The 26479-nt window shown below is 42.4% G+C and overlaps 1 protein-coding gene across 5 annotated transcripts in view; it reads left to right on the forward strand.

The window, feature by feature from the left end:
• Nucleotides 1-878: 878 nt before the first annotated feature.
• The window catches only part of HECW1 (HECT, C2 and WW domain containing E3 ubiquitin protein ligase 1), a 263533-nt gene continuing 237932 nt past the window's right edge, over nt 879-26479 (forward strand). For 3 of the 5 annotated variants that reach the window (XM_015618819.3, XM_015618820.2, XM_015618823.3), the window contains exon 1: nt 880-999. In XM_015618819.3, the coding sequence (XP_015474305.1) occupies nt 970-999 (30 nt within the window). In that variant the 5' untranslated portion in view covers nt 880-969. Of the gene's footprint in view, nt 1000-26479 lie in introns of all 5 variants that reach the window. The other 2 variants (XM_015618822.2, XM_015618821.2) reach the window with 2 other exon arrangements.

Here is a 26479-nt window from a genome sequence, read left to right on the forward strand (position 1 = left end):
AGTGGGCCTCCACAGGATTGTTCTGTCTTTTCCCTCTGCCAGCTAACAAGAAGAGCTGTTCCTCAGCCCTTCTGGCCGGTGGATGCAGACACAGCAAGTTGCTGGTGGGAGCTGTTGTTCCGTGCAGTCCAAGCAGCTCATAGTCTGGTTTTGGTGAACCGATTTGCAAGACTTGTGCGAGAAATGAGTGTAAAGCACCTCTGTCCCCGTCCTGAACAGCATTTTGAAACTTGCTCTTTTCACAGCTGTGGTACTGTCACTTACTTTGTCCAGGGGTTAAGGTCATAAGCCCCTGTCCAGTAGGAGAGGCTGGAGATGACGGTGGTGAAAGGTGCATGTTCCCTAGGGGAGGAGACAGCTGCTCGAGCAGTAGTGCCGCCCCAGCTCTTGTTCAGGTGAGCGGAGAAAAGACTTTAGCGATCACCGGAGGCTCTGGCACTGGCGAGCAGTCGGTGTGAGGGCGGCAGCCCCGACTCCAAGGGGCAAAGAGCAGAGCACGTTGATTTTTCTTCCTCCTGCATGCCCAATGTGTGGTGAGCTGGGTTGTGCGCGGCGGTGTCCCCGCGGGATCAGCCGAGGAGATCCGGGATGCTGAGCGGGGGAGGACGGTGTGAGAGGAGCGGGCGGGCCGCGGCGGGGCTCGGCAGGCAGGCGGCCTGGGACAGCGCCGGCCGGGCGGGAGGAGCGCTGAGGGGCGGGCCGGGCCGGGCGGCGCTGCCGGGCGCCCGCCGCGGCGTGTGGGTGGCTCCAGGCGGCCGGTACCCAGCGACAGGCGGCGAGGTGGGAGGAGGCTGGCGGGGCGGAGGAAGAGGAGGAGGAGGGAGCGCGGCGGTGCTGCGGGGCGTATCAGCCGGTGCTGGACTATGGTGAGGCTCGGCGGGGGCTGACACACCGGCACCCCGCCCGCCCGCCCTCCCTGCCGGCTGACAGGCACGTGTGGGATGTGAGACCTGCCCTCGCCGGGGGAGCATGAGCTGTGCCCAGGCCGGCATTGTCCAGGTACGAGGGGCTGCTGCCGCCCGGCCGCGGGTGAGGGTGGTGGGGCGGGGGCGGGTGGCGTCGGCTCCCAGCGGAGAAGTGCGAGGCGGGATGGAGCTGGTAGCGGCCTCGGCTCCGGGAAAGGCCCTTCCCGGGGCGGGCAGCCCCCGCCCGGCCGGCGGGATGCGGTGGCGGGTCGTGGGTGTGCGCTGTCACCGTGCCCGGCTGCGCGGTGCCGCCTTTGTGCTTCGGAGGTCCGTGCGGGATGGGACCCCCGGCCGTGCCCGGCAGCGCTGCCGTGGGCGGGGGGCGGTGTGGAGGGGTCGTTCTCCGGGGAGCTCATTGGGCCCCGGTGGGTTACGGGCTGAGCCGTCGGCCTGTCGGCAGAATTCCACTAGCGACCAAATAGTGTAGAATTATGATGAGCGACGTGCCGACGGGGATTGACATAATTTGGGGATGTGGATGCACGCAGGCGGTGATGAAGGGTCCCGCGCCGAATTTTTGGTGGTTGCGTCCATTCCTTGTAAAAGCAGAAGCCCCCAGTTTTGGTTCTTGGCTCCCTGACAATGCAGCAAAATTTAAAGCACGAACTGCTTTTTGCCCCCGGTGTTCTGTTGCTGTAAGCCAATCTTGTGACTTCACATTTTGGTTATTACCTTGTGTTATTATGTAACTGCATTTTTTTGTTAGCAATTAAATAAAATAACTTATAAGTACGTTAAGAACATTGCCCTAGCCTGTAGCATTGTCAAATGCTGCGTTTCTCATTTTGCAGCCTGCATAGATAATGGGTTTGTACTGACAGGGGCAGTACAATTCATTTTGTTCTCTCTTGCATCGTTTCCCGTGTGTTTCTCTGTTGTTGCAGAAGAAATTACTCGGCCTGGGTTTAGATTTTTGCATCCTGCTGTTTGGAGCTGCAGTAGTGCTTTTTTTTTTTTTTTTTTTTTTTTTTAATGCTGCACTCAGCAGAAGTGCGTAGTGAGACTGTACAACAGTCAGTCAGGCTGTGCTCCTGTCCCTGTGTTTACCAGCACCACTGTCGCGTTCCGTGGGGCACCTAGCCCTGTCTGAACAGGGCAGCAATTAGGGGCAGGGTGCTGCTGTGCCAGTGGTGGCACATAGCAGGTGGTCAGCTGTGCCTTTCTGATTAGTGCTCATGCGAGGATTGCAGTTATTACAGTAATTCATTTTGGCTTGGGGATTCATTTTGAAAATTTGGATTTTCCACTAAGAAGGGATTATCATTTCTCTGTGTAGTATGTGTGTTTTGTGAAGAAGTGGAGTACGGTATGTATCCTGGCTGCTCTCTCTGCTTCCTTTCTGTCTGTCTCTGAAGTGCACACCCAGTTTGGACAACACAGGTGCAATGTTGATTTTCATGCTGGAAGCAGAAGTAGATGTAAAAGGCAGCACACGCTTAGTCAACCCACACGACTCATCCTGTCAATGCTGTCTCAGTCTAGTACAGGGGAAAAGAGTATGTGTTCTTAAAGAGGAAATGTGGGGTCTATTTGTTTGTTTGTTTCAGGAGGGTGAGCAGGGAGTAAGCTCAGAACAAAGAGTGGTTGGTCAGATGGCCAGCATTTGTGCACAGCGAGCAGCATGTGAATTAAGGGTGGATGGCATGTTTTGTCACTTGTGTGATACCGTCGCTGATGTGTTTCTGACTTAATGTGACCTGAGCCTTGGACTCCTAAACTTTTAGTATCAATCAGCTTACTCATTTGAAACCAGAGCAGGCCAGAGCATGAACTGATCCACTCAGTGACTTTATCAGGAGCTATCAATATCTGAATGTGACAGTGATTTATTCGAAAGCAAGCTGCATACACGTGCTCAGAACATCCCAAAGAATTAATCCCAAATCCATGTGGTCAGTATTTTAAGTGCATTCTAATAAACAATATGGGCCTTACTGTTTTCCAATAGATAACTGGCTAAGACTTGTTACTGGAGTGTATTTTTCAGTGGCTTTGTGTTTCATGTACATGGCATGCGATCACATCCTTTGCCATTGTGAGATAATCCCTGTGAAGCTTCGTGGAATTTTGCACGTGCTGTGCCGGATGCTAAGTAGTGTTCATTCAAGGCAGTGCTAAATCCTTCTCCTTGTCTTTTGAATAGTCTTCTTACAAACAATGCAGTGACTTGGAAAAATAGAGCGAAATTTAGCTTATTAGCCGCCTTTTGAAATACTGCAAAAGATACAGCTGTGGTGCTGTGGGTAGGATTCAAGTTGTGAGAGTGATGGTGTTGAACCATTGGTGTTGGACCAGGAGCTGTTCCATTAGATAAAAGAGGATAGTTTGCCTGTGTTTTAAAGCTGTTGGAAATGCCTTGTGGATACAGGCATTAAGGTTGCCCCTATGGATTCACCTCTGAAAGATGCTTGTGAAAAATACCCAGCAAAACAGCCTCCCCATTCCCACACCAGTTGCAAAGTTCAAACAGAACTTCTGTTCATAAGAGCTTTTAGTAATTAAAAAAATTCAATTATTCCAAAATATCTTTGTGATAGATTTTGCCAGAGCTTATCGTCATTATAACTTTTGATCTTTCTAAATATCTCTATGGTCCTATGTCTTTCCCTATGTAGTTCCCTCCAAAGTTAGGGGTACCCACAAAACCTGGCTTCAGCATGTATAGATGGTAGTCTTTGTGGCCTCTAGAGACAGAGAGGAGAACTCAAGCTTTAAACAAGTGCTCTGGCTCACTCTCCCTCCTGCTCTGTAGGCGGGGTGCTTGCCAGCCTAACCCAAAGTCATGCCTTTGCAAATACTGCCCCAAACAGTTCAGCTGGGTATCGATATGTATGTGTGGCTTACATGAGCAAATCATGCCTGCAGCTGCCACAGCTTTCCAGCAGATACAGCTGTGAACCATCATTGCTCTGGGAGTCACCATCACCTCAGATGCTCCCTTGCCTCCAGAGGCACCTGTGCTGCCGGGAGTGTTGCTGTAGCATTGGCTGTTCCCCTCAGATTGGCCTGCAGTAGCTGGAGGATGATCCTGCCCATACGGGTTTGTGTATCTGCCTATTAGCAGGGAAAGGAATTGTGACGCCCCCTTTTCTTCAGGATGTCTGTTGTTTGTTTACACTCAGCGGCTTTCTCGGTTTTGGCAATAAGGAGATGAGTCACTTTAGCTTCTGTTTAAGGCTTTTTTTACCCATTTCTCCTGTAACATTTCATGTGTGGTTGTGATTCTGCAGTGGCTGAATGGCAAATACTGCAGGCGTTTAGTTTAATTCCCTAGAAGCGTACATCTAGTGCCCTTAGATATCATGACCATTAATTCTAATAAAACTTAAAACAGAATAGATCTTATGTACTTACATATTTGTCTGAAAATACAGCAATGCTTTGTTTTCTACTGGTAATCTCTGAAGGGTGGGGGTCATGCAACCCAGAAAAAATAAAAGTGCAGCCAGTAGCAAAGGGCAAGATAAGATGCCGCCAACTTTAGTTGATTTTTTCCAGCTGAGATTTGACGCCAGCAGGATGCTTAGAATTAATTAAGAAGAAATGGTGAGGTTCTTTGATGCAGGGAGCCCGTGGTCATTTTCCTTACAGTTAATGAATGGTGGCTAGGCAGGCTGTATAATGGGCTTGTGAGTCAGTCTTGGCCTTTTTTGATCAGCTCTGTCTGGCTAGGGTATCCTGTCGTTAGCTCTGAGAGTAGGAAGTTTAGGTGCTGTGACTGTCCCTTAGCAAGATGGTGTCCTCAATCTCAGGTGTTTGTGGAAAATGGACCAGAAAGACTGGTCCAAACTACAGGTGAAATGGGTTGTTGTCCCAGGCAGTAGACTGCTGGAGGCAAGTGGCTGGCTGTGGACTGCTCTTGATTTTGCAACAGGGAGGATCTGGGTTGAAGCAGAGCAGCAGCTGAGCCTGAAGCGGGGTTCCCTGTTGCAGCTCCCATTTGTCCTCTCCCTCCAGTGGCGGCAGCAACAGAAACCACTGTCAGCTCCTCAGGACTATCCTTCCTCCAACTTTCCACTAATAATCTCACCCTCCTTTTCCAGGAGTTCAAACAGCCTTGGCTTGATCCCAGCTCCTCATCCTTTTGTCCAGAACATTGCCTATAATGCAGATAAACTGTGAGATGGCTTGGCAGCTGGGGTGGAGTGATATGGCAAGCCGTTTCTTTGAGATCTTAAATCGGGGAAACCCCGGTGCTTGTGTTTGAAATATCGAAGTCGGTGATCAGCGCCGTGTTCCCCAGGGAATCGCTGTGCTCCATTGTATTGCAAAGTTCTCTGAGGACGCAGCAGTGCAGGCAGCGTTCCCTTGCTGCAGAGCAGAAGGTCTGTGGGAGAGAGCGTGTGCACAGCAGTCAGGAAGCCTATTATTGAGACCTACGCTGAGGTTTCATTTTATGCATTTAGCAAAACAGGCTTGCTCTTTCACACTTTCCAGATATTTTTATATTTCTCTGCAGATGCTTGTAGAACACCAACATTTGTTTGGTTTCAAGCCTGATTTAAAATTCCCAACCAATGTCTGGAGGCAAAATGAAAAAGGCAAGTATTTCTCCCAGAATTAAAATCTATTTAAATTTGAGAGTTGTTAACCCATTAAATAGCAATGGAGTATAGAATATCTCTTGGACTGAATCACTTGTGTTTAAAATGGAACATGCTCTAAAAATAAATGGCTAATTGCTTCAGTGTAGTCAATATGGAATTTAGGGATGACTGACAGAGTGATTTGTCATCCATCTCCATAGCAGGAGTCATCTGGGAAGTCTGTGATGTTAAAGGCATTTGTTTCTATTAGCACCTTTTAAAGTAGTTTTGTTAATGAACTCTTGAACACCAGGACTGAAATATGTCATGTGGTATAATTAATTTTTCCATTTCATAGGAAAATGTGTGCCATGTGCAAGTTCAATTACCAAATCAGGTTTCTCAGGTCCTGAAATGTGTGGTTCAGCAGGCCTGTTTTTTGTGGGTTCTTTTTTTTTTTTTTTAAAGGAAGCAGGAGCCTGCTGTACTTCTGGTGCCAACAAAATGCTTTCACACATCTCCATGTAAAATTTAGGATGGTATGCTGCAAGCTGGGCAAGATCTGATGTTGTGCTACTCACTGTATACAGAGAGGAGGATGAGTTAGGAATAACCTCTGAAACATGTGTAAGCAGAAGAGGTGGAGCAGGAGATTGTCTGCTTTTCTCAAGGGTAGAAGGAGAGCAAGAGTGGGGGGAAATTCTTGATGAGATGATCAAACAAGTCATTATTTGCTGTGTGCTGGTGAAATGCCAGAGTGCTGGTTGTACGGAACAGAGATGGGTCAAGGAGCTGTTCTCTGGATCTTGGGAGTTGCCATGACTTTGCTTCCTCCCCGAAACAAACTACCATGCCAAAGTCTGTCTCTTTGGCAGCATGTATGTTACATGTTTTACAGACTTTGCTAAGCTAGGCAAGAAGCCATTAAATTTGGGATAATCTAGTTTTGCATGTGAACTGTATGCCTGTTAAAAGGTACTTCCTGAACTGTTTGAACTGCAGTCCTTCCAGCTGGATGCAACAACTCAGGTGTGTGGGGCTACCTGTCTGGGCATCTGGGTACTCTTACAAGTGCTTGACAAACTACTGGGATGAATATGATCATCTGATGTCCCAAGCTGGCAACTTGCTGCTTTTCTTTTGAAAACTGGGCAATTTCAAGACTGATAGTGTCATTAAAGTAGGAGATACTGTCTCATTCCAAGGTCTTAATGCAGCCTCAGGAAAATTTAAATTTAGAATTCACATTTTAATGCAGAACATCCATCAAGTATTGGGTTGTCAGTTGTCTTTAATGATGTGTTTAAAAAAGCCATGTGAGAGGGCCTAGGATTTTTAATTTTAAAAAATATATATACGCTTTTCTTCAGCGAGGTATGTTTCATGTGCGACTACATGGTTGCCTTAAGAAGACAAAGAAAATATCTGATTTACTCTCTGAAGTCACATCTTGATTTAAATAGAAAAGTTTAGTTGCCACATGCTTAACCATGAAAAGTGGGGTAAGAAGATGAAATATTTAATCTTGGAGTCAGAACACCTGTTTCCAAGATGATGCTGTTCGAGACACATGAAATGCCCAGTAGTCAATAGGCTGTCTCCTATCCTTGGTTACCGGCCCATGTGAATGATGTCTAGAGATAAGGAGTAAGGTCTTTCCATGAACTCTTAAGTTGCCTAATTTGACTATGCTCTCACTATTGCACTATGCTCTCAAGTGGTAGGTGATGTGAGGTTATGAATCAGAAACATTACATATGTACCCTGAGTCACAGGCAAGCCGTGATGCTAAGGTAAAGTGTTATTGAGTTTGGTTTGAAAATGAGCAATGCTCCTTCTAAAGTTATTTGGAACTTTTCTTGATGAAAGACAGTGCTGCAAGGCCTCTGGTGATTTTTTTTTAATTTTTTTTTTTTTTTACAGAACTGAGTGTCATAGGGAAGCTAGCTGTGTCCTGTGCCAGAATGTGGCACTGACATTTCTTTCTCATTACTCGAGCAGCAGGCTAAAGCAGAAACAGCCATAGAAGTTACTATCCAAACCAGGTATTAAGGACTAATGAGCTGAACTGTATTTTTTCCCGCACTTCTTAGGCTAGAAAATTATTTCAGTAGAGAAACACATGATCCTGTGGTAGAATTCTTTCCAAGAGGGAACACTTTGGTAGGTTATAAGAGTCAGGCTACCTGATTTACGTCCCTTTTTGTTCCCACTTCTAAATGTTCCTTAAGGATTTTTCTTTGTGTATGAAATTACCAGTTTCTATGTGAACAGAGCTTCCATTCAAGAATAAGATTTCTCACCTGACTAAAAGCAGCAGTTCTTATGTTGGTCAGGAAACTGCATCCTGGTGTAGAACATTACCCACTCTTGAAATTTGACTTTGCCTTATTCTTTCATGCTCCTCAGAACTGTCACTTCCAAAGAATCCTCTTTGTAGATTTTCAAAGACTCCCTCTCTGCACGTGTTTTCATTCTCTTTGATAGTCTGTTCTCCCCCTTCAGCCTTCCCCATGCTCAAGAACCAAGCGACTGCAAAGTACTGTTCTTTGCAATGCAGATTGCTGTGCAGGTAGCATTGGTCATGCAATTTTATATTTCACACAATTAAAACATGTTTAATAACTCAGACTAATTCTCCATACCCTATCATGATGTAGGCTAAAACCTTAGCATGTGTATTTGACCAATTATATTACAGCATTGAATTAAAAACATGTATCACCTAATTGTAAGTCTCTGAGTCCTTAAATATTGCTATCGTTTGTGTGGTGCAGAGAGGGTACTTGCTTATCATGAAGTGCTTAGGGGAATTTGCAAATTAGGTTTTACTGTTGCTGGGCAGGGAATGAAAAAGTTTGGTGAAATGAAATGTGGGAACAAAATCACAAGCAGCAAATGCAGCAAAACTGTAGCAAATGTGTATTAAAGTGTTCTGGGTGTCCCTGTGTGTTCAGCTTGCCAATTGAGTTATTGAGGTTTGTCTAGAGGTGGCTCCTACAGTAGGGTGGAAGAAGACAGCATCTTTCTAGAAAAGGAATCTAAGGAGCAGCTGCTTGACTTGCTTGTTGGAGCCACTTGGTAATTTTTTTTGATATGTCAGATGTATTGCCTTCTCCATCTTGGAAGATCATCAGAAGCCCAGGGAAGCTGCTGCAGAACTTCTAGAAAGGGCAGGCTGTCCTCATGCCTCCGTCCCCTTTTCCCTCCTTCCCCTGTCTGCAAAGATGATTTTTTGAAGTTTGGAACAGGGGTAGTGGCTCAGGCCACACTCCCTGCAAGGGTGTTTCAACCTGGCACTGTTACCATCTTTCAAAAAACCCCTAAATAATGTCTAAGGCTCTGGATGGAAATGAGTAACAGCTTCCCAAAAGATAGTAGAGAAAAAAGTTGCTTGATTACACCAAAAGGATGATGTAGGGCTGCACAGGAGATCATTTAAGCCCTATATGGAGTGGGAATAGAAATATTTCTGGTAGAGCCTCTGCTTCTGTAAAATATTTTAGTTGCCTAGTTCAGATAAGAATGATTTTCTAATGGTTATAAAAATGTGGATTTTGTGCACATGTATACAAATTATTTGTTGGGAAAATTCTGAGGTTTGGTCTCCACGTTAAATATATGCCTGGTTTGACCTATTTTTTCCCAACCTAATTCTGCCAGCGCTATGTGTGCACGCGTGATGTTTCCTGCTGAGGGAGTCCTGCTGACCTTAGAGAGACAAGGCACCTTAGGAAAGCTGATGTGTAAGTGGTGGTAGCAGTAGTATATTCAGGGTTTGCATGAGATGAGCTGTCAAGCTGGCTTAGCAAGGGGAAGATTTGAAATGGGGTGTTTGAGGAGGAGTGTAATTTAACACTGAATTATCTGGCAGCTCAGGAAGGGTCATGGTGAATAATATGCTTGGCTGACTTGTGACCTTCTCACAATAGGTCTGAGAGATGGACAGGAGATCAGTCCACTTGATGGCTTTCTAATAACTCACTGAAAACCCAGTTCATCTGCTTTAGCTACCTGGACCAGAAAGGATATAAATGTAGCATTGCTAATCCAAATAATCCTTGTGGGACCACGAGAGGGGACATCCACATGCTGAAATGAAAAGTGATAAGAGGGCCTTAAGCAAATGAAGATCTAAGCTGCTAAGTGTACACGGCAGGTTGTGAGCTTACTAGCTGCTATCCATGACACTACAGCCATGTTTCGTGCAGTGCTGCACCAAGAAGAGAGCCATGACAGACTGTCTTGAGTTGGCTGTGTGGTTTATGTGCAGTGCTCTGCTGTCCCCAAGGCTTTTATTCCCTGTGTAATGAAGGCAAAAGTAGCTTGCTGCATCTCTGCCCCCTCAGTGTGATTGTGCCCTGGATTAAGTGCAAAATCGGTTAACAGTGCCTGAAGGCAGGCAGGTCCTCAAAAGCAGGAACTCCAGAACTGGTGTGTCAGGTAAGGGGTGGTGTTCAGGGAGGAGCTGCCCTCACCAGAGAGGGTGTTACTGTTTCTCTTGCACCTGATTTAGATCTAGGACCTAGATCTGTGACTTTCCAGGAATGTGTCCTAACAGGCAGGGATTGTCTCTAAGTGTGTGTGAGTATGGGACATGCTTTACATGCATCTGGCCAAAGTTCTTATGTTGTACATGGAAGATTTGAAGAGTCATTGATCCAGAGAGCAAGAGGGAGTATATTTCTGCTTTAATGGGTAGAGGGGGAGTTTGTGTGTGCCTTTGCCAAGAGCTGGTTCCAGTGTTTTGTATGCTGAGTAGCATAAGGGTTGTCAGGACTGGTGTTTCTGTGATGCACAGGAGCAGAACACGAGGTTCCTGAATCCTCTTATGCTGAGAGCAGGACTGAGTAGCAGTGAGTATCATTTTCACCTTCAATTTCTAAATTTTGTGTAAGCCCCATTCTTTTGATCTGGCCCAGAATATCTACGTTCAGTTTTAGTCTTCTGAACTGTTTTTGTTCATGCCTCAGTGATGCATCCAGTGGGAATTTGCATGTTCATTTGGTTTGTTTTATGCAGTAGTTTTTTCAGTGGAATCCTGGTAGCTAATGGTGAATACGAAAGCTTTCAAATATGAATTCCCATGTAATAGGATATTGATGTAATTCAGTCAGAGCTTTGATAAGGTGCATATCATATGTGGTAATCTCAGAGGAGCTTGGATCAGAGCCTAGAAAGTTGTTGGGCTCACCTCTAAATTTGAGGGAGAAGATGAAGGTGAGAGATTACTGAGAAATGCTTTCCAGGTGCACCACTCAGCCAAATCCATTGTCTTTCCATAACCACTTCCCTTGATTCTCTGTTCATGGATTCTGATAGATGGTAGAGTGAGAGGGAGACTTTGTAGCTGCAGAGGTCTCAGTTGGACTTCATGCCAATTGAGGATTTCTTATTAGAGGAACATAGTTAAAATTGCAGTTCATGATGAACAAAAAGAAGTTTGCTCCCTCTAAGAGCTTTTAAGGGTTTTTTTTTGTTTGCTTGTTTCCCCACATACATGTATTTTTAAAGGAAGCAGGAGGTAAAAAACTTTTTCAGCCTAAGTCAGCAGGCAAATTCTGCATCTGCTGGAGGTAGCAAGTCTTCTGCATAATGAACCATTTTTATGTAATTGCTGTGGAAGAAAAAATAGTCTTGTTTTAGAGCAGAGAGGGCTGGCATTGAGAAGGCTTTTTCAGAGACTGCTAACCAATTCCGATGTTCCTCCTCTTGCTGTGGTTTACGTCCCTGCAGTGCTATCCTGCTGGGCTTGCCCAGCTTCAGGTGTGGTTCAGGAGTTTGGACCAACCCTTGGCAGCCCTGCTGAATGCTGAGTCACAGGGAAGAGATGGAGATACAAGTAGTACTCAGATCTGTGCAGCACTGGTGGATTATTTGCTGGAAACTAGAGACCCCCACAAATCACAAGCAAATCATGAGTTGTTGATCAAGATTGGTGATATAATTACGCTGCTCATTTTCTGATAGATAGCTGTTTGAGTAAATAGCTGAATTTGTCACCATGTGAGCTACCCTGAGGCTACCAAGCCTCTTAAACCCCCCCCATCCCCCAAAACTCCATGTATTTTTATCTGCAGGTATTTTTGGGGAATATGTGTCATTTATGTGTAGACATTGCATCACCCTTGTTTTGATGACTCCTTTCTTTGGTGTCTCTCACTCCCAGTGAAGACAGGTGACCTGGCAGGAGCAAATCCAATACATTGTGAATATGCAGTATAATTACCTTCTTCAAGTAGTTCTGGAGCATGCATGTGTGGGAGGAGGGGAGGCATATTAAGTAGTGAAGCTGCAGGAAAATTTGCCAGTGGAACAGTTTTCTGTCAAAAAAAATGCTGTTTTAAACAGAATCAAAATGTTCCTCATGAGAATGTGTTTGTACTGCAGCTGGCAACTGTTCAGAGGATCTGGAGCCCTGCAGCCTTGTTTAATGATCAGATCCAGATCCCAATGATCTTGGGAGAGATCAGACGTGGAGGTGTGGCAAGGTGGTGGTTGTTGTTATGTTTCAGCTGTAAAGAAAACTTCAAAATGCTTCCATTTCCCACAGTGCAGAGGAGACTCGACCTACTCTGGCATTTCTTAATACAGCCCTTTCTTAAAAATTATCTCCCATCTCCAGTGCACATCATTAAAGTGCTGTACTATTGTATTTACTTCATGGAAGCCTGGGGCTCATCTCTCTGTTTATGCCAAGTTCGTTTAAGTCACTGATCTTGCACTAGGGATGCATTTGGCCCATGAGGTCTTAAAATAACTGTGGAAATAGTCACTGCATATTTATGTGGGACAGAGACCACACAGATTTCTCAGTTTGCAGTTTTCTAACTCTTGTGCATTGGAAAACAAAAACACATCAGTGAGGGAAACCTGTCCCCCAAACATACACAGTTGCTTTCTGGCTTGACAAGATTGCCTTGAATGGGATCCCTGCTCCCGTTTTGAATTCCATTCTCCCAGTTTCAATTCAAATGTTATGCTAGTGAGTTTCTCTTTTTTTCCCTCCTGACACTGCTGGGAGCAAATTTTTTCTTCTCATTGTCTTTATTTCCTTCTACCTCCCAAACACCTTTTTTATAGCTGTTTGAGCCTGTGTTTGGACTTTCAAGCAGCTGGTGCAAACCACTATAGTGCTACTCTCTGGGCCCTCCTGGTTTCAGTGGTATTGGGACCTTCTTACTTTTAAAATGCCCTGTATTTTGACACAGTGGGGCTGTTTTAGGGTATAGCAAAGGCAGACTTTCTCACTGGATTGTTCAAAAGTGGTCCTCATCAAGGAGACAAATGTCCCATTTTGGCTTCACTTCTTTTGTGGCAGTCAAATGAGTCATTTGTGCTATGGACAGAAAAATGATGGCTTCAATTAAAGTCTTACACTTTTGTGGTGATTTGTCTTATCCTTCAAAGAACTTCACTCTTTGCCTTGTGGGTTGCTCTGGTATGTTGAAGACCATCCTCCAGCTGTTTAGTCTGGCAAAACATGAATGTGGAAAATGCATTTCTTTAGTGTGACAGTGCATTTGTTTGACAGTTGAGCAGTTTCTTGTTCAGAGCATGCTGCTCAACAACAGCAGTTTGTCATCTCCTAAGATGAAGAAAGAGATGTTTAATGGGTTTTTTAATATCTTGAGATTACTTCTGATCCTGTTTAGTTAATGAATTTCTTGTGCTTGTTGGCTAGCACTTGCCTTGTGTCTTGCATGTACAATTACCCTTCAGTCTTCCCCTGGCCTGGCACCTCTTCTGCTGGATGGTGGATTGTAGGGTAACTGCTGTGCTGCTGGTCCCTGGTCAAGATACTCACATAGCAGGAAGCAAAACTAATCTTGAAGTGCTCTATTAGCTGGACAGAACTTGGAGGTGTCAAACTTTTAGTCTGTTGACAGATGAAGCAAAAGCAAATTAGCAGAAGCTTTATCACTGTGCTTAGCCTTTTGCTAGGCTGAGTACAGATAGCCACATATATGTAGAAAAATATATTTTAAAAAGTTATTTCCCTTTCCTTAGAGATGTTTTCCTGTCCGCGGACAAAAATGGGAATCTTTAAGAGATCCATGTCATGCTCTGCCACAAATACTTTGCCATTTTCAGTTGAAATTTTCAGGTACTAAATGCTCTTCTAGCAGGGATGTGATCTCATAGGAACATAACATAGGAATGTTATGTCAAATCTGCCATCCAGTTATCTATGTAACCTGCATTCTTCAGGCCTCACAGTTGTTTGGGGCTTTTATCTTTCTTAGTTAATGTTTTTTTTATTAACGGGAATTTTCTGTATTTCAGTCTGTGCCCATTGCCTCTGGTCCTATCACTGGTCACCACTGAAAAGAGCCTTGCTCAGTCTGCCTCATTCCATCCCACCAGCTATTTATGCACATTGATAAGATCCCCTTTGAGCCTTTTCTTCTCCAGGCTAAATAATCCCAGTGCATCCTTCTGCTTCTCTAGCCACTCTTTTCTGCATGTTAGTCATTCCCTTGGGTCAGGACATGCATTTGTGTGCCTGCATGGAGAGCTGTGTCAGGGAAGTGACCCAGGTTAGAAGTAACCAGTTATTTTATGCTGTGTGCTTTTAACCCAGAGTGAGGTCTGCTTGGCTGTTCTGTGAAGACTTACGGCAGTACAAGTAAACACCCAGCAAAGACTGGGAATAAGAACTGGGAGGAGGGCAAGGCATTTATCCTTGTGGAAGTGTCATTTTTTGTCGGTTTAAAGTGTTTGTGACAGTTGTCACCTGGGTGGACTGTGAACAGATTTGAAGGCCTAAGGGTAAAAATCTTTGGTCTAGACTTTCTAAAGCAATGGAGATGGTGTTTTGCAGGGATTTTTGTCTGCTGTGAGAAAAAACATTCTTCTGTATTATTTCTTTAACCTTACCCCAACCATTTGCTACTCAGAAACCTTTTTAACTGCTTGTGTTTTTGTGGATTTAGTGCCTTTCAACAGAGATCTGCTCCATGAAGTCTCCTCTGCTTTCCTTTGAACCTATTTGTATCTCCATTGTATTTGAAAATGAATTTCACAGCTCAACTAGCTGTTGAATTAAGAATCACTTCCTTTAGGATGTTGTGAACCTGATTCCTACTGCTTTCTCTTGATGACCTTTTGCTCTCCTTGCTCTCCTCTCTCTCCTTATGAACATGTGAACCTCATATCTTCCCTCAGCTGTCTTTTAACCTTCCCTGAATCTTCTCTTAATCTTCTCCTCTGCCTTCATCTTTAGTACTTGCATACCATTCTGCTCCTGATTTGTCACCATTATACTGTGCACTTCTATTTTTCAGATACTTCTTTTGCATTAAATCCCAGACTGCCTTCTAACTCCAACCCCCTAATACACAGCTTTGCATCTTTTGTTGTAGCTCTGGTTATCTTGTGGTCCTGTTCGACTGCTATCTCATTTGGATACAGTGCAGTTTCTCATCTGTGACCCCTTTCTCTCCTTCATCTACTTCCAATATTTTGGTCAGGAACTTAGTTGTAGTATTTGTGATTTTTATTTTTTTTTTAATTAGATGTAATTTACCTCTGTTCTAGCATTATTGTGGAATGTAATTTTGTTTGTCTTTTGACAAAAATCTTTATCCATGATTTGGTCATTTTTCTCCTTTTGTATGGCAAACTTAATGTCATCAGCTTTCTGCAAGTTAAAACTCTGCTCTGAGGGCATTTATATCCTCAGTTTCATTTTATTTTAATCCCAGGTCATTTTTTTTGTCTATTCATCTTATTTTTATCTTTGTGGGTCTGCGAAATACTGATTATTCTTAAATACACGTTCTTATGCCCTCTCCCTCTTCTTTTTCTCGATAATTAACATGACTGAAGTACTTTGTTTTTGCAACAAAGTCTGGCAACTCACTTCAAGATGCTTTCTCTACTCATTAAACCAGGAGTAAGAGACTGCCTGAGTAGTTTGTTACTTTTCTTCCTTCAGATCCTTCCCTTGCTGCTACAAAATGTCCATTGCAATAATACCTGTGAACTGCTGCTACATGTTCATTTTAGCTGTATGATACTAAAGGGGTTTGGGTGTTCAGACACTGGATGATTCACTGCTCAGTTCTTCACCTTGTATTTTACAGAATTGTGTCTGAGAGGCCATTTGTAAGACAGTCACTTTTGACATTTTTGAATTTGCCTTATTAGTAGGTGAAATATTTAAATCATCCAAAAATGCAGAAGACCTCAGTAAGTTCTGCTTGGGATTTTCATGCACAAGTTGCTTGTTGGGATCATTGTGGCCCTTAGAGGAGGTTCCTGGGGATTCCTGTTCATTTTGGTGTTTGTTCTGGAAATCTTTCTCCCATTGCTGTATTAAATATATCTTACTTTAGCTGTCTAGAATTGAGCCTTTTTGTGCCAATGGAATAACTGGATTCTATGTAGTGGGGAGGGGGGCTTGGGATGATCCATTCCCTGTTTTAAGATAAGTTGTAATTTCCTGTGCTTCTCTCTTAAGGAAGCCTCAATGCAAATTTAAGCAAAACAGCTAGACCTGGATGATATAAATCTCACCTCACATCTACTATAGGGTTGTTTGTGTCAATACAAGACTGGAAATTCTGGTCAGTATTTCTGTGATAGTTCATATTAGCATTTCCTTGAAGTGTATGTTGCTCACATTGCTTGTGTCTACCTCCCTGGAGAGTTTAGTTTTGCTTTAAGAGAGGGGCTGAATGCCATTATGTTCAGTGGAAGGTATCACTGAAGGTTGATTCATAATCACCTGCACATAACTATGTAGAGTGATGTACCTCTGGAAAGTGCAAGGGGTCATCACATATCCAGACAAAAATTCTGTCTATAAGTGTTGAAAACTCAGGAGTTGGACTCCCTGCCAATAGAGGAATTTTCAAGGCTTTTGATGTGGATACATTCTCCTATGAGATCAGGGTGCTTACAGGGTTCAAGACTTTCACTGTGTAATAGGTTGGAGTTGTACTGCTGGAAAGCTGAGGGGTTTTTTTCCTTAACTGTGTGACTACCAATACTACAAACATTAGGAGAAGCCTTGATTTTTATTAAATTCCCAAAAGTGCTGCTCTCTCTAGAAGGAGGTTGGATTTGAGTCTTTCTGCCCAGTTGCAAACAAACTGCAAGTTTGAGATAGCAGAAACGACAGTGTTTTTGTATTGCTTTGGGGTGATTTTGACTTGGCTATGCTTCACTTTTCCCCTTACAGTCTCCAAAGCCTTGTTATATGGCATTTTAGATGTTGTTTATTTAACAAACGTGAATGTTACTCAAAAAGAAAAGTCCTGTCATCTTCTCTGGGATTTAATCAAGGGAGAAACATTCTACTCCATGAAGGCAGGGTGAGACTGTCTCTATTCTGAAATATTAAATAATCAAAGGAAAATAATACTATGTGATGATACCTCAGGGAAGATTTAATTAAGGAAATGAAATTGCATTAAGAGTGACCTATTGTGGACTGCCAAAAAGCCAACAGATGAGGGAGACATTTGTTAGCAGTGTGTGCCCATTGGTAAGAGCTTGTGCAGTGTACCAAGCCTGTGAGAGATGAAGCACAACAAAGTGTCTGAAAGCAGTGAAGCACTGCAGAGGGCACATCGAGTCTGTGAAGTGGCTCCCTAGTTCTGGGAGTCAGGGCTGATTGAGGCATGTGGCCACATGTGTGTCTCTGCTGTGCCTCACTTTGACTTCATACTAATGAGCCCCCCACCATTCAGAGATACCATCTCCAACCTTCACTGGCTCAAAGGGAGCGTGGCATCAGCCATGCCAGCCTCTTGTGGAGTTGTACCTGGAGCATAGTGGGTAAGTTCATGAGGCTTCAGCAGTTTTCTGTTGCTTTAAATCAATGTGGTTAATTTTTCATGTGTGCTGGCCACAAGCAGTTTGGCACTGGCTGAACCCTGGAGATGGAAGGGCAGTGAACTGGTTGGCAGAAGGTCAGCCAAGGGGTGGAGACATACATGAGATGGCAGATTTTAAGGAAGCAGCAAAAGGTCTGTCTCTTGAGCCAGATCTACTAGAGGCATGAAAAGGAAGTGGCTCACTTCTTCTGTTGGTGTGACCAGGTTTTGTAGAGCTCAAAGCTTTGCATCCATGTTCTGCTCTTGCCTCTACAGATGAGGATTGAATTGGGAAACTGGAAATACCAAATGAATTGAGGAGGAGGGTATATAGGGAACTTAACACTTGATCCTTTACTCCCTTAGGCAATGCTTTTGAAATACATTTGACTCATGGGGTCTTGAACAAACCAGAGACTGACATTTAACAAGTAAAGCATGCAAGGATAGGTGTGATGTCTGTACTAACACATGTGATTTTGTAAGTCAGCAGTCATCCCTCTGCCAGGGCTGAGTGGTTTCTCCTTTGCCCTGTGCTCTGTCTGAATCCCCAGAGGTCTCTCTCAGCCTGTTCTCCGGCAATTACAGAGGCATTCCCTTGCTCTCACCATTAGCGTAATGGCTTGTGAGAACATCACTTATCCCTTTGCTCTTGAGCGACTACTGCTTCCATAATCTCTTTTGCATTAAACTAATGGATCACTTGTGTATGCAATTTTTCTCCCCCTACTCATATGGTGAGGAGAGTACCTGTCATTGCTTTTGCCCCATTTGTCATTTATTGCAGATGAAAATACAAAGAGAATTTGACAAGAAATTGGAGAAACTGTCATATCTTGTTGTGTCTTACAATAAGTATGCAAATAATAGAAAATGCCATCTGGAAAAAGAAGTACATTGCCATATTCAATTGTTCCATTGCCATGTAACTCTTCAGTTGAAAGAAAACAGTTTCTCATTAAAAACAGTAATTTTACCTGGCTTTTATTTATTTATCAATTAGAAATTATGTTTAAAGTAGCTACTTGATTAGATGGAGTAGTGACCATTTCCAAGCCATCCCATATGGAAGAGGAAGAAAAATTTTGCTTACAGATACAGTGCTTCTCCCACTGTCTTTTACTCCAACGTAACAGCAATTTTAAAGAGCTGCTTCATTTTCCTTGCATTTACAGTATCACACCTGTTCTGCTCTCTTAATTGTCAGGAAGTTTTTCATAATGTCTAAGCTGACTCTTGCAGTGGTATAATCAGTCCCACCTAGTGTGGGCACAAAAAAAAATAAAATTCTTTCTTCTTCACAGAAGCATCCTAAATACTGAATAGTGTCAATTGCACCATTCTTCCCACTCCATCTTCCATCTTTTTTCCACATTTTTGCTAGCTAGTCCCAGTTATATGTATGTATTTATGGATTGTGTTTTGCCGAATTTTGCTGTTTCCTATGGCTCTTTGGACCTGCTCCAGTTGGCTCATTTCTTTCCTCAAATGCAGCACCCAGGCGAGGATGTAGTACTGCAGCTGAAGCTTTGCTGATGCTCAGTAGAGTGGAAGGACAAGTCCCCGTGTTCTGTGGGTCACAGACATATTTATGTGCTCCAGCCTGCTTGTTTGCCTTGTGCTCAACAGCTTGACTCCTGTTCAGATTGTCATCCCCTCTTACCAATGGGTGCTCCCTGAGTACTCTTACCTGATGTTCTGGTTTTGGCTGGGGGGGAGTTAATTTTTTTTACAGTAGCTGGCATGGGGCTGTATTTTGGATTTGTGGCAAAAAGAGTGTTGATAATACAGAGATGTTTCTGTTACTGCTGGGCAGGGCCTGCAGAGCCTCAAGGCCTTTTCTGCTTCTTGTACCACCCCTACCGTGAGGACGCTGGATGTGCCCAAGGAGTTGGAAGGACACAGCCAGGACAGCTGACCCCAACTGAGCACAGGAATAACCCAAACTATATGGCATCATGCTCAGCATGTAAAGCTGGGGAAAGAAGAAAGAAGGGCTGGACTTCCAGTGTCACGGCATTTGTCTTCTCAAGTGTCTGTTCTGCCTGATGGGACAGTTCTGCTCTCCTGGAGATGGCTGAACACCTGCATGCCCATGGGAAACAGTGAATTAATTTCTTTGCTCTGCTTGTGAGTGAAGCTTCTGCTTTCTCTGTTAAACTTGTCTTTATTTCAACCCATGAGTTTTCTAGCTTTTACTCGTCTGATTCTCTCCCTGATCCCACTGAGTGGGGAGTGACCGGGTGGCCGCACAGGGCTTGCGCAGTGGGGCTAAATCACAACACCTGGCTCGAAGTCCTCCTTACTGTATTTATGCAGTGTGTACAGCTGTGTTTCTGTGGTAGTTTGCTGCAGAAGAAAAATAAATTGGATTGAGGTTTTTTTTCTTGGTGAATCTGTTTCTTGTTGCTACTCTAACCAGTATCTTGATGCTGTTTTTGGATTTGTCCCCCTCCAAGAGCTCCTGGAGTGCTCTCATCAGAGTAAATGCCTGCAAGAGGGATTGTAGTCCAGACTTACTCTTCTTTGTCTAGACTTTGCAGCCTCTGAGGGAGGCTGCATAAATTCAATGTCAAGGGAATAAAAAAATCAGTTGCGCTTTTATTTTCCTCTCCCTGGGGATGGTTGCAAGATCCAGAAAGTTAATAAATTGGCCAGGTGCACAGTGTGCCAGCTGGTCCTAGGATCTGTGCAGCAGTTGCCAGGTAGAAAGAGTATTTGGTATTGTTACCTGGAATATTTTCTATATTATGTAGATTGTACCCAAGTAGAAGAAACGCTCCAGATGAAAAGAATCTCCTTTTCCCCTGATACCTTATGCATTTGTAGCCAAAAACACTGGAGGTCATCTATTCCAACCCTCCTGCCTAAACAGGGTCCCCTAGAGCATGTTAGTCTAGATTGTGTCCAGACAGCTGTCAAGTATCTCCAGGGAAGGAGACTCCACAACCTCTCTGGGCAATCTGTCCCAGTGCTGAGTCACACAGTGAAGTTCTCACTTGTGTTCAGCTGGAATTTCCTGTGCATCAGTTTCTGCTGGTTGTCTCTTGCCCTGTTGCTTGGCCAGAAGTGTCTGGCCCCATTCTCTTGGGGGAATTCTCACTCTCCCTTCAGATACTTACAGACATTGATGAGGTCCCCTCACAGTTGTCTCTTCGCAAGGCTGAAGAAGCTCAGCTTCCTCAACCTGTCCTCAAAAGTGAAGGAACCTTTCCTCAAATGCGTAAGATAGGAAGGAAGTGGGATGTGTTTTATAGCATAAACTTTGATTAATTCATGATATGGTTAAAATAAAATTACTATAGGTTTATGGTCTGTTTTTTCCCATATTGTGTGTGTGGGGAAAAAAAATCAGGGATGAGAAGTTTAGGTAACTGTTTATAGTGAGAAAGTAGATGTGTGAGAAGGAAGCAGGATTTAAGCTGTAGTGTCTCAGTGAATCAGGTTGTCTTAGTACAGATGTTTTTCAGGGTTTCAGCCTATCCCAGTCAAGGTGGATGTTAGATTCCAGCTGTTTTCAGAGAGCAGGAGCAATGTAAGATATTAATCCATTTTCAAGGGGTATTTTTAAAAGACTTTTTGTGGGCTGAATCTATGAACCTTAAAACTTATTCTCATCTAAAATATACTTTATGTCATTCCATCTAAAATACATGTAATTTACCAGAAGTTATTTTATCACTGTGTAGTTGTGGAAGAGTTCAACCAGTCCTCCTCCTTGTTTTATACAGTGCGACTTTGCTGCCGTATTCAGTTTATTTCTTGCTGGCACTCTGAAAATAGCGTTACATGCCTCACAACTTGATTTGTCAGATACAGGGCAGGTTTTCTGCCTGCAGGCTAACATGAAGTATAGAAGTGTTGTTTAAATATCTAGTTTTGTGAAAAGCGCCTTTTGTAGATAAGAAAACATGTGATGCTCTTAATATTTTATTGCAGGGTGATTTTTATATATTTTAATAGAAGACATTTTTATATCTGTAATTTTTTTCTCAGGCAAATCTTTTGGACTGATGGATCTGCAAAGTTTTCCTTGCTGTTAAACTTTCATAAGAGTTTATGGTTTGTTTATTTTTGTTTTTTTTTTTTCCTGGAATCCATAAGCTTGGGGAAGAAGACCTATTTGTTTATGTTTTTAGTGCTTATTTTCCCTTCTTTCACAGAAAATGACTAGTTGAATTTTAAATTTGTAGTCTTAGTTTGTACTCAAAATGCATTTACAAAATACCCAAATTATTTTGCTCATGTGTTATAAAATCTGCAAATCCTCAGTGCTTGGTGCAGAGCCATCAAGTGTGGAGAACTGTTATAATTTGGAGATGCAATATATCTTGCATAAAACATAATAGATATTTTATTTGACAAGATCTTGTATTAACTCATGAAGGCATTGCTCTTCATGATGGGTCTTTGAACATTAATTTATATGTTTCCTTATTCTGAAATTTTATTATCAGTGATTCAAATAGTTTCATGAGCCAGGCACACTTACTTTGTCCCTGATCTAGAAAAGATTTAGAAATAGCTTTAGTTTTAAAGCAGGATGGCTGTGCACACTGATTAGAGAAACTCTGCTTGAAATTAGTTTGAATGGGCTAAAGCAGAGTTTGTGTCAATTGGGTTTTGCTCTGGGAGCCTGAATGCTTAGGATTTGGCAACTGGGAGAATTTAAGATATCTCATAACCTTAAAGTAATTTCCTGGTGACTTTCAGTTATAACCTCCTTCTTTTAATTTAAAGAATACAGGAAAAATAGGAATTGGAGTTTTAAAGTGTAGAGAAATTAATACAAGATTTTTGTATCTACCATTCACTTTAAAAAGATGTCTAGATTATTTCTTTTTTAGTTATTTTCTTTAGATTGAACTTCAGTTCCTTAATCTCTTCCAGGTCTAAATCGAAATGTCATGAATCATTGATTAATTTATCTTATTAAAACACATGCATTTTATGCACCTTCTGCAGTTGCTAGTTTCTGCCTTCCTGCTGTGCTTCTTGAAATCCCTAGACTTGGAAAGATTCTTAAGCAAGGTTTTTTGGTATCTAGATAGTTTAAAAATGAATCCAGGATGTTGCACATATGTTGTTCAACACTTTGAAGCCCTGAACTATGCAGGTTCTGAGAACATTGTTAAAATAAGTGGTATCTCAGAAATCATTGCTTGAATTATTAGTTAATGTTGATGGTTTAAAAGCAACCTCCATTTTTGACACTTCTCTTGTTAGGTTTGCTAGTATTTCAAAACATTTGGTTTTTCAAGGAAGGATTTCTCCTCATTGCCTTCTCTTCCTCTTTTCTTGAGTCTGCAGTGAAGATGTGGAGCTGGATTTGACATGATCTCCATGGCAGCACACATTAGTTTCCATGGCAACACATTTCACAAACAGCTCTACAACTTTACTACAGTGTCAAACAAAAGGAAAAGCCCGACTGTTGGAGCTGGCTGTGATCAAGGTTAAAATTAAAAAGAGGGGGAAGGGAGGAAACACTGGGAGAGGTTGGGTGAGATAATGACTTCTTCCAATTTGTCCTTTTAAAGCTTTTGCTCCAGGGTAAGCACATAATTTAAAATAACCCCCTAAATTCTCCAGTCCATAATTACCATGCTATCCAGCTGCATTCCTACACATGAGTAGGTAAGGGATGGGCTGTCACAAGTCTTTTGTCCCAAGATACTTCTTTAGCCTGGTTTCAGAAGGAAATGAGGCTTACAGATTAACAACCCTCTGATCCAGTTGTCTCTTTGTCTCTCTCCTATTGGTACCTCATAGCTTTTGCCCTCATTGATCAGCTTATTTGAATCTGACAGAGGGGTCAAAGTTGAGGAGGTAATTAAGTTCCTCTAGGCATTGTGAAAAGCTGCTCCTTGTTCAGTCCCTGGAAGGAGGCTCTGTGCACTGAGAATTGGAGAGTAGAATTACAGACATCTAAGTTAGATGGTTATAATAAACAATGTATAAGAATTCTTTGGATAGTATGAAGTGAAGAACATGTTTAAGCACATATTTAGTGTCTCTTTTTTTTCACGAGATGCTTTTCTATACCTTAGAGACAGGATATTATTAGAGGCTGATTCTCTTAGAAACAGTTAAGATCACTTCTCTTTCAAGATAACTGTACTGGGAAGACACGAGGGAAAATATGGAAGGACTGCAAGGTGTGAAGCAGCTTTCAGTTTTATTTAAGACTGAATATAATTCATTCTTCAGGTTTGCACAATGCAGGGAATAGGCTTTGTTGCATTTTGTTTGTGTCAGGAACCTAAACTAATACTGGCAACCAAATGTGAGAAAAGAAGCTTGAGTTGGGTGTCAGAGGACTTGTACTAAGAGAGTTTGGAGTATGGGCAAGGATACATTGGTATACTCGGGGGTCTGCTCAATTGTCCAGGCTGTGCACATCTCCTGATCCTGAGAGATGCAGTTCCATGTGCATGGGAGAGATTGTGTTTATGTCATTGGAAAGATGGTGGTGTTTTAGTAGAATCTGTTTCTCAGCTGTTAGAGATGTTTTTTTTAAAAAAAGGAAAGAGTGCAAAAGTAACTTAAAGATTTATATTGATCTTGATTTAGAAATGCAAGGCTACCACATTATTCTTGTCACTTCAGAGTGGTTCCCATCAAACTTAGTACAGTGTGCCATCATGCACGTGAGTTTTTATGGGAAGATGGGTTTTTATTTAAAAACATTATAGAGGTGGCTATACAGGGCTAAATGCAGGGGGGAATTCATAAGTATCAAAGGTAACTTTTGATTGAAAGAAATGCTCATAGTGCACACTGTTTTTTATGTATTACTATACATTGCTGCAGGTGATGGTATGGCAGGTGGAAGGCAGCATTAGTCTGGGGAGCTGCCAAGACAGAGGCATGTTCTGGAGACATGGTTTCCCCCAATGGCTGGGAATATTGCCCTGCTTGGGGAATCACATCCAGCTCCAGCGAGTCCTAGAAGGCTGGATCTTTTAATATGTTACTGTTCAAAGTTGACTTACCCACTGCAGACCTCTGCTTATGAAACAAAATATTCGAGTGGGGTTTTTTTCAGAAGGAAAGGAAAGCAGTTGTCTCACGGAATTGTTTTTTTTCGATTGTCTCTTGGAAATTATCCTGGTGGAAATGGTCTGTTGAACAGAGTTGAATGAAATGGTCAGAGATGTACATAGTAATGACTTATTGCCTACTTTTCCATTTTAGCTGATTACTATTGTTTTAAAAAGTGTCTAGAGATTTTTTTTTAAGATCTTAGTTTCCATAAATCTCCTCAGAAGCTAGTTCTTAGGGGCCTTTGTGTTTTTAAATTTTTAATCCTTTGAAGCTTCTGGTGAAACAAAAATGCATGCAGAGACTACCCATATTAGAAGGCTTGCTTACAGCACTGTTAGGCTGTATAACCAGCCTATGCTATGTTTCTGTTTTTGATTGAAAATGAAGTAATGCTTTTGATAAACTACTAACCTTCCAAAACACCAATATTGATTTTCTTTCTATGTACCTCATGTGCCATATCAAAACATTTGGGGAATGTTGATTGGAAAATTCAGAGAATCTTATTTAACACCATTTTGTGATGTTTTTATTGTGCCATGCTTAGACATTTCAGGGGGCTTAGTCCTTTCCAAACTGAACCCAGAGAATCCATCTTTGGTCGATTTCTTCTTAGTTTTTGGACTTAGTTTCCTGTCCTTAAGATTTGCCATATCCAGTCAGTGTTTCTCAAGCTTTAGTTAGATGTGCAGTGGTGGTCAAGGCCCTCCATCCATCTAAAGAGTCTGAGTTGTTTTCCTGTCCCAGTGAAGAGCAGCTATGCCAGCTGTCGTCTTCTGTGCTTTTAAGCCCCTATTCAGAGACCTCTGATGCAGGCAAGGTTCAGCAAGGCTGGACAACCTAGGCTAACTATCTGGTGTTTTTTGGTATGTTTGACCAGGAGAGGATGGATGTGGAAGGTTTTGCCAGTATTATGATTTGAGTAAGTACTTTCAATACCTTTCTGCAAACTGTGGTAGTATGTTTCTTTCCTCTGGTTTTCTTTAGAATATTAAAATTGCAATGTGGGCTGACTGCTGAAAGAACTACCAACATATCCATCTGAATGAAAACTGTGGGTCTTGTTCCATGGGTTATAAAAATAAACTTGTTTCATTGAGCTTTCATGTATCAAGAGATTTGCAAATGTAAAAATGCAAGATAAAGGGAATGGATTTTTAATAATTCCTTAATCTGGTTTTCAGTGGCCAGGACATTCAGCTGCATTTTTTTTCTTCTCCCTAATCACTTTCATATTAAAGATAAATTGCATATCATAGAGAATCCTTGATTAAGCCAATGAAAAGTGAGAGCATAGATCTGTTCATTAGAAGCAGCGTGAGGAATAATAATGAGCAACTGCCAGGCTTTCTTGTCTGCCTTACAATAGACACATAGAGGACATGTATTTCTGTGATGCTCCATTTGCTGTTATTAAACAAAAATAATTTACAGTTTTACCAAGAAGCTTCCTTATTAACAAAACAGAATAAATTACTCTGCTCCATATACCTTCTGGAGTGTAAGTTTAACAGGAAAAGGAATTAGTATTTTCTAAGCATGCTTGGCTTTTTACTCCAGGAGAATTAACAAGGTGATTTATGAAGTTGTTTTTATTTTAGATTTTGTCATTTTGGCTAGGACTTTCTCTTTAGCTGTGTGTTTTTGCAATGAGTTATTTGGGTTTTTTGGCCCTGTGTTCCAGGATGCTGCACATGATGCAGGTACCACATCTGTAAAGCTGCAACATTTGCTTCCCATTGCACAAGAACATAAATGTGTGTGCATGACTTTACCCCCAAGTGAACAAATATATTACTCAAGAGTTGTCTCTGCTGGCCTCTGTAGATAAGGAATGTCAAAAGCATAGGATGGAATGAGAGCAGTGTCAGGACATATGGCAATAATGTGGACTATACATGTCAACATTAAATTAGAGTCCCTTTGTAATACCAAATGAAACAGTTTGAGAAAAAGACTTGTGAGGCAAAATGATTATCAGAGGCACACCTTTGTTTATAACAGATGCTAGTACTGCAGCTGTTAAGGTTCCCATTCAGAAGCAACTTGTGGCTTTTTTTACTTAAATGGCATGATTTCTTTCCACTAGAACACTGGATGAATTTGTCCTGAACCC

The sequence above is a fragment of the Parus major genome, chromosome 2 (genome assembly GCF_001522545.3).
Source record: "Parus major isolate Abel chromosome 2, Parus_major1.1, whole genome shotgun sequence".
Lineage (NCBI taxonomy): Eukaryota > Metazoa > Chordata > Aves > Passeriformes > Paridae > Parus > Parus major.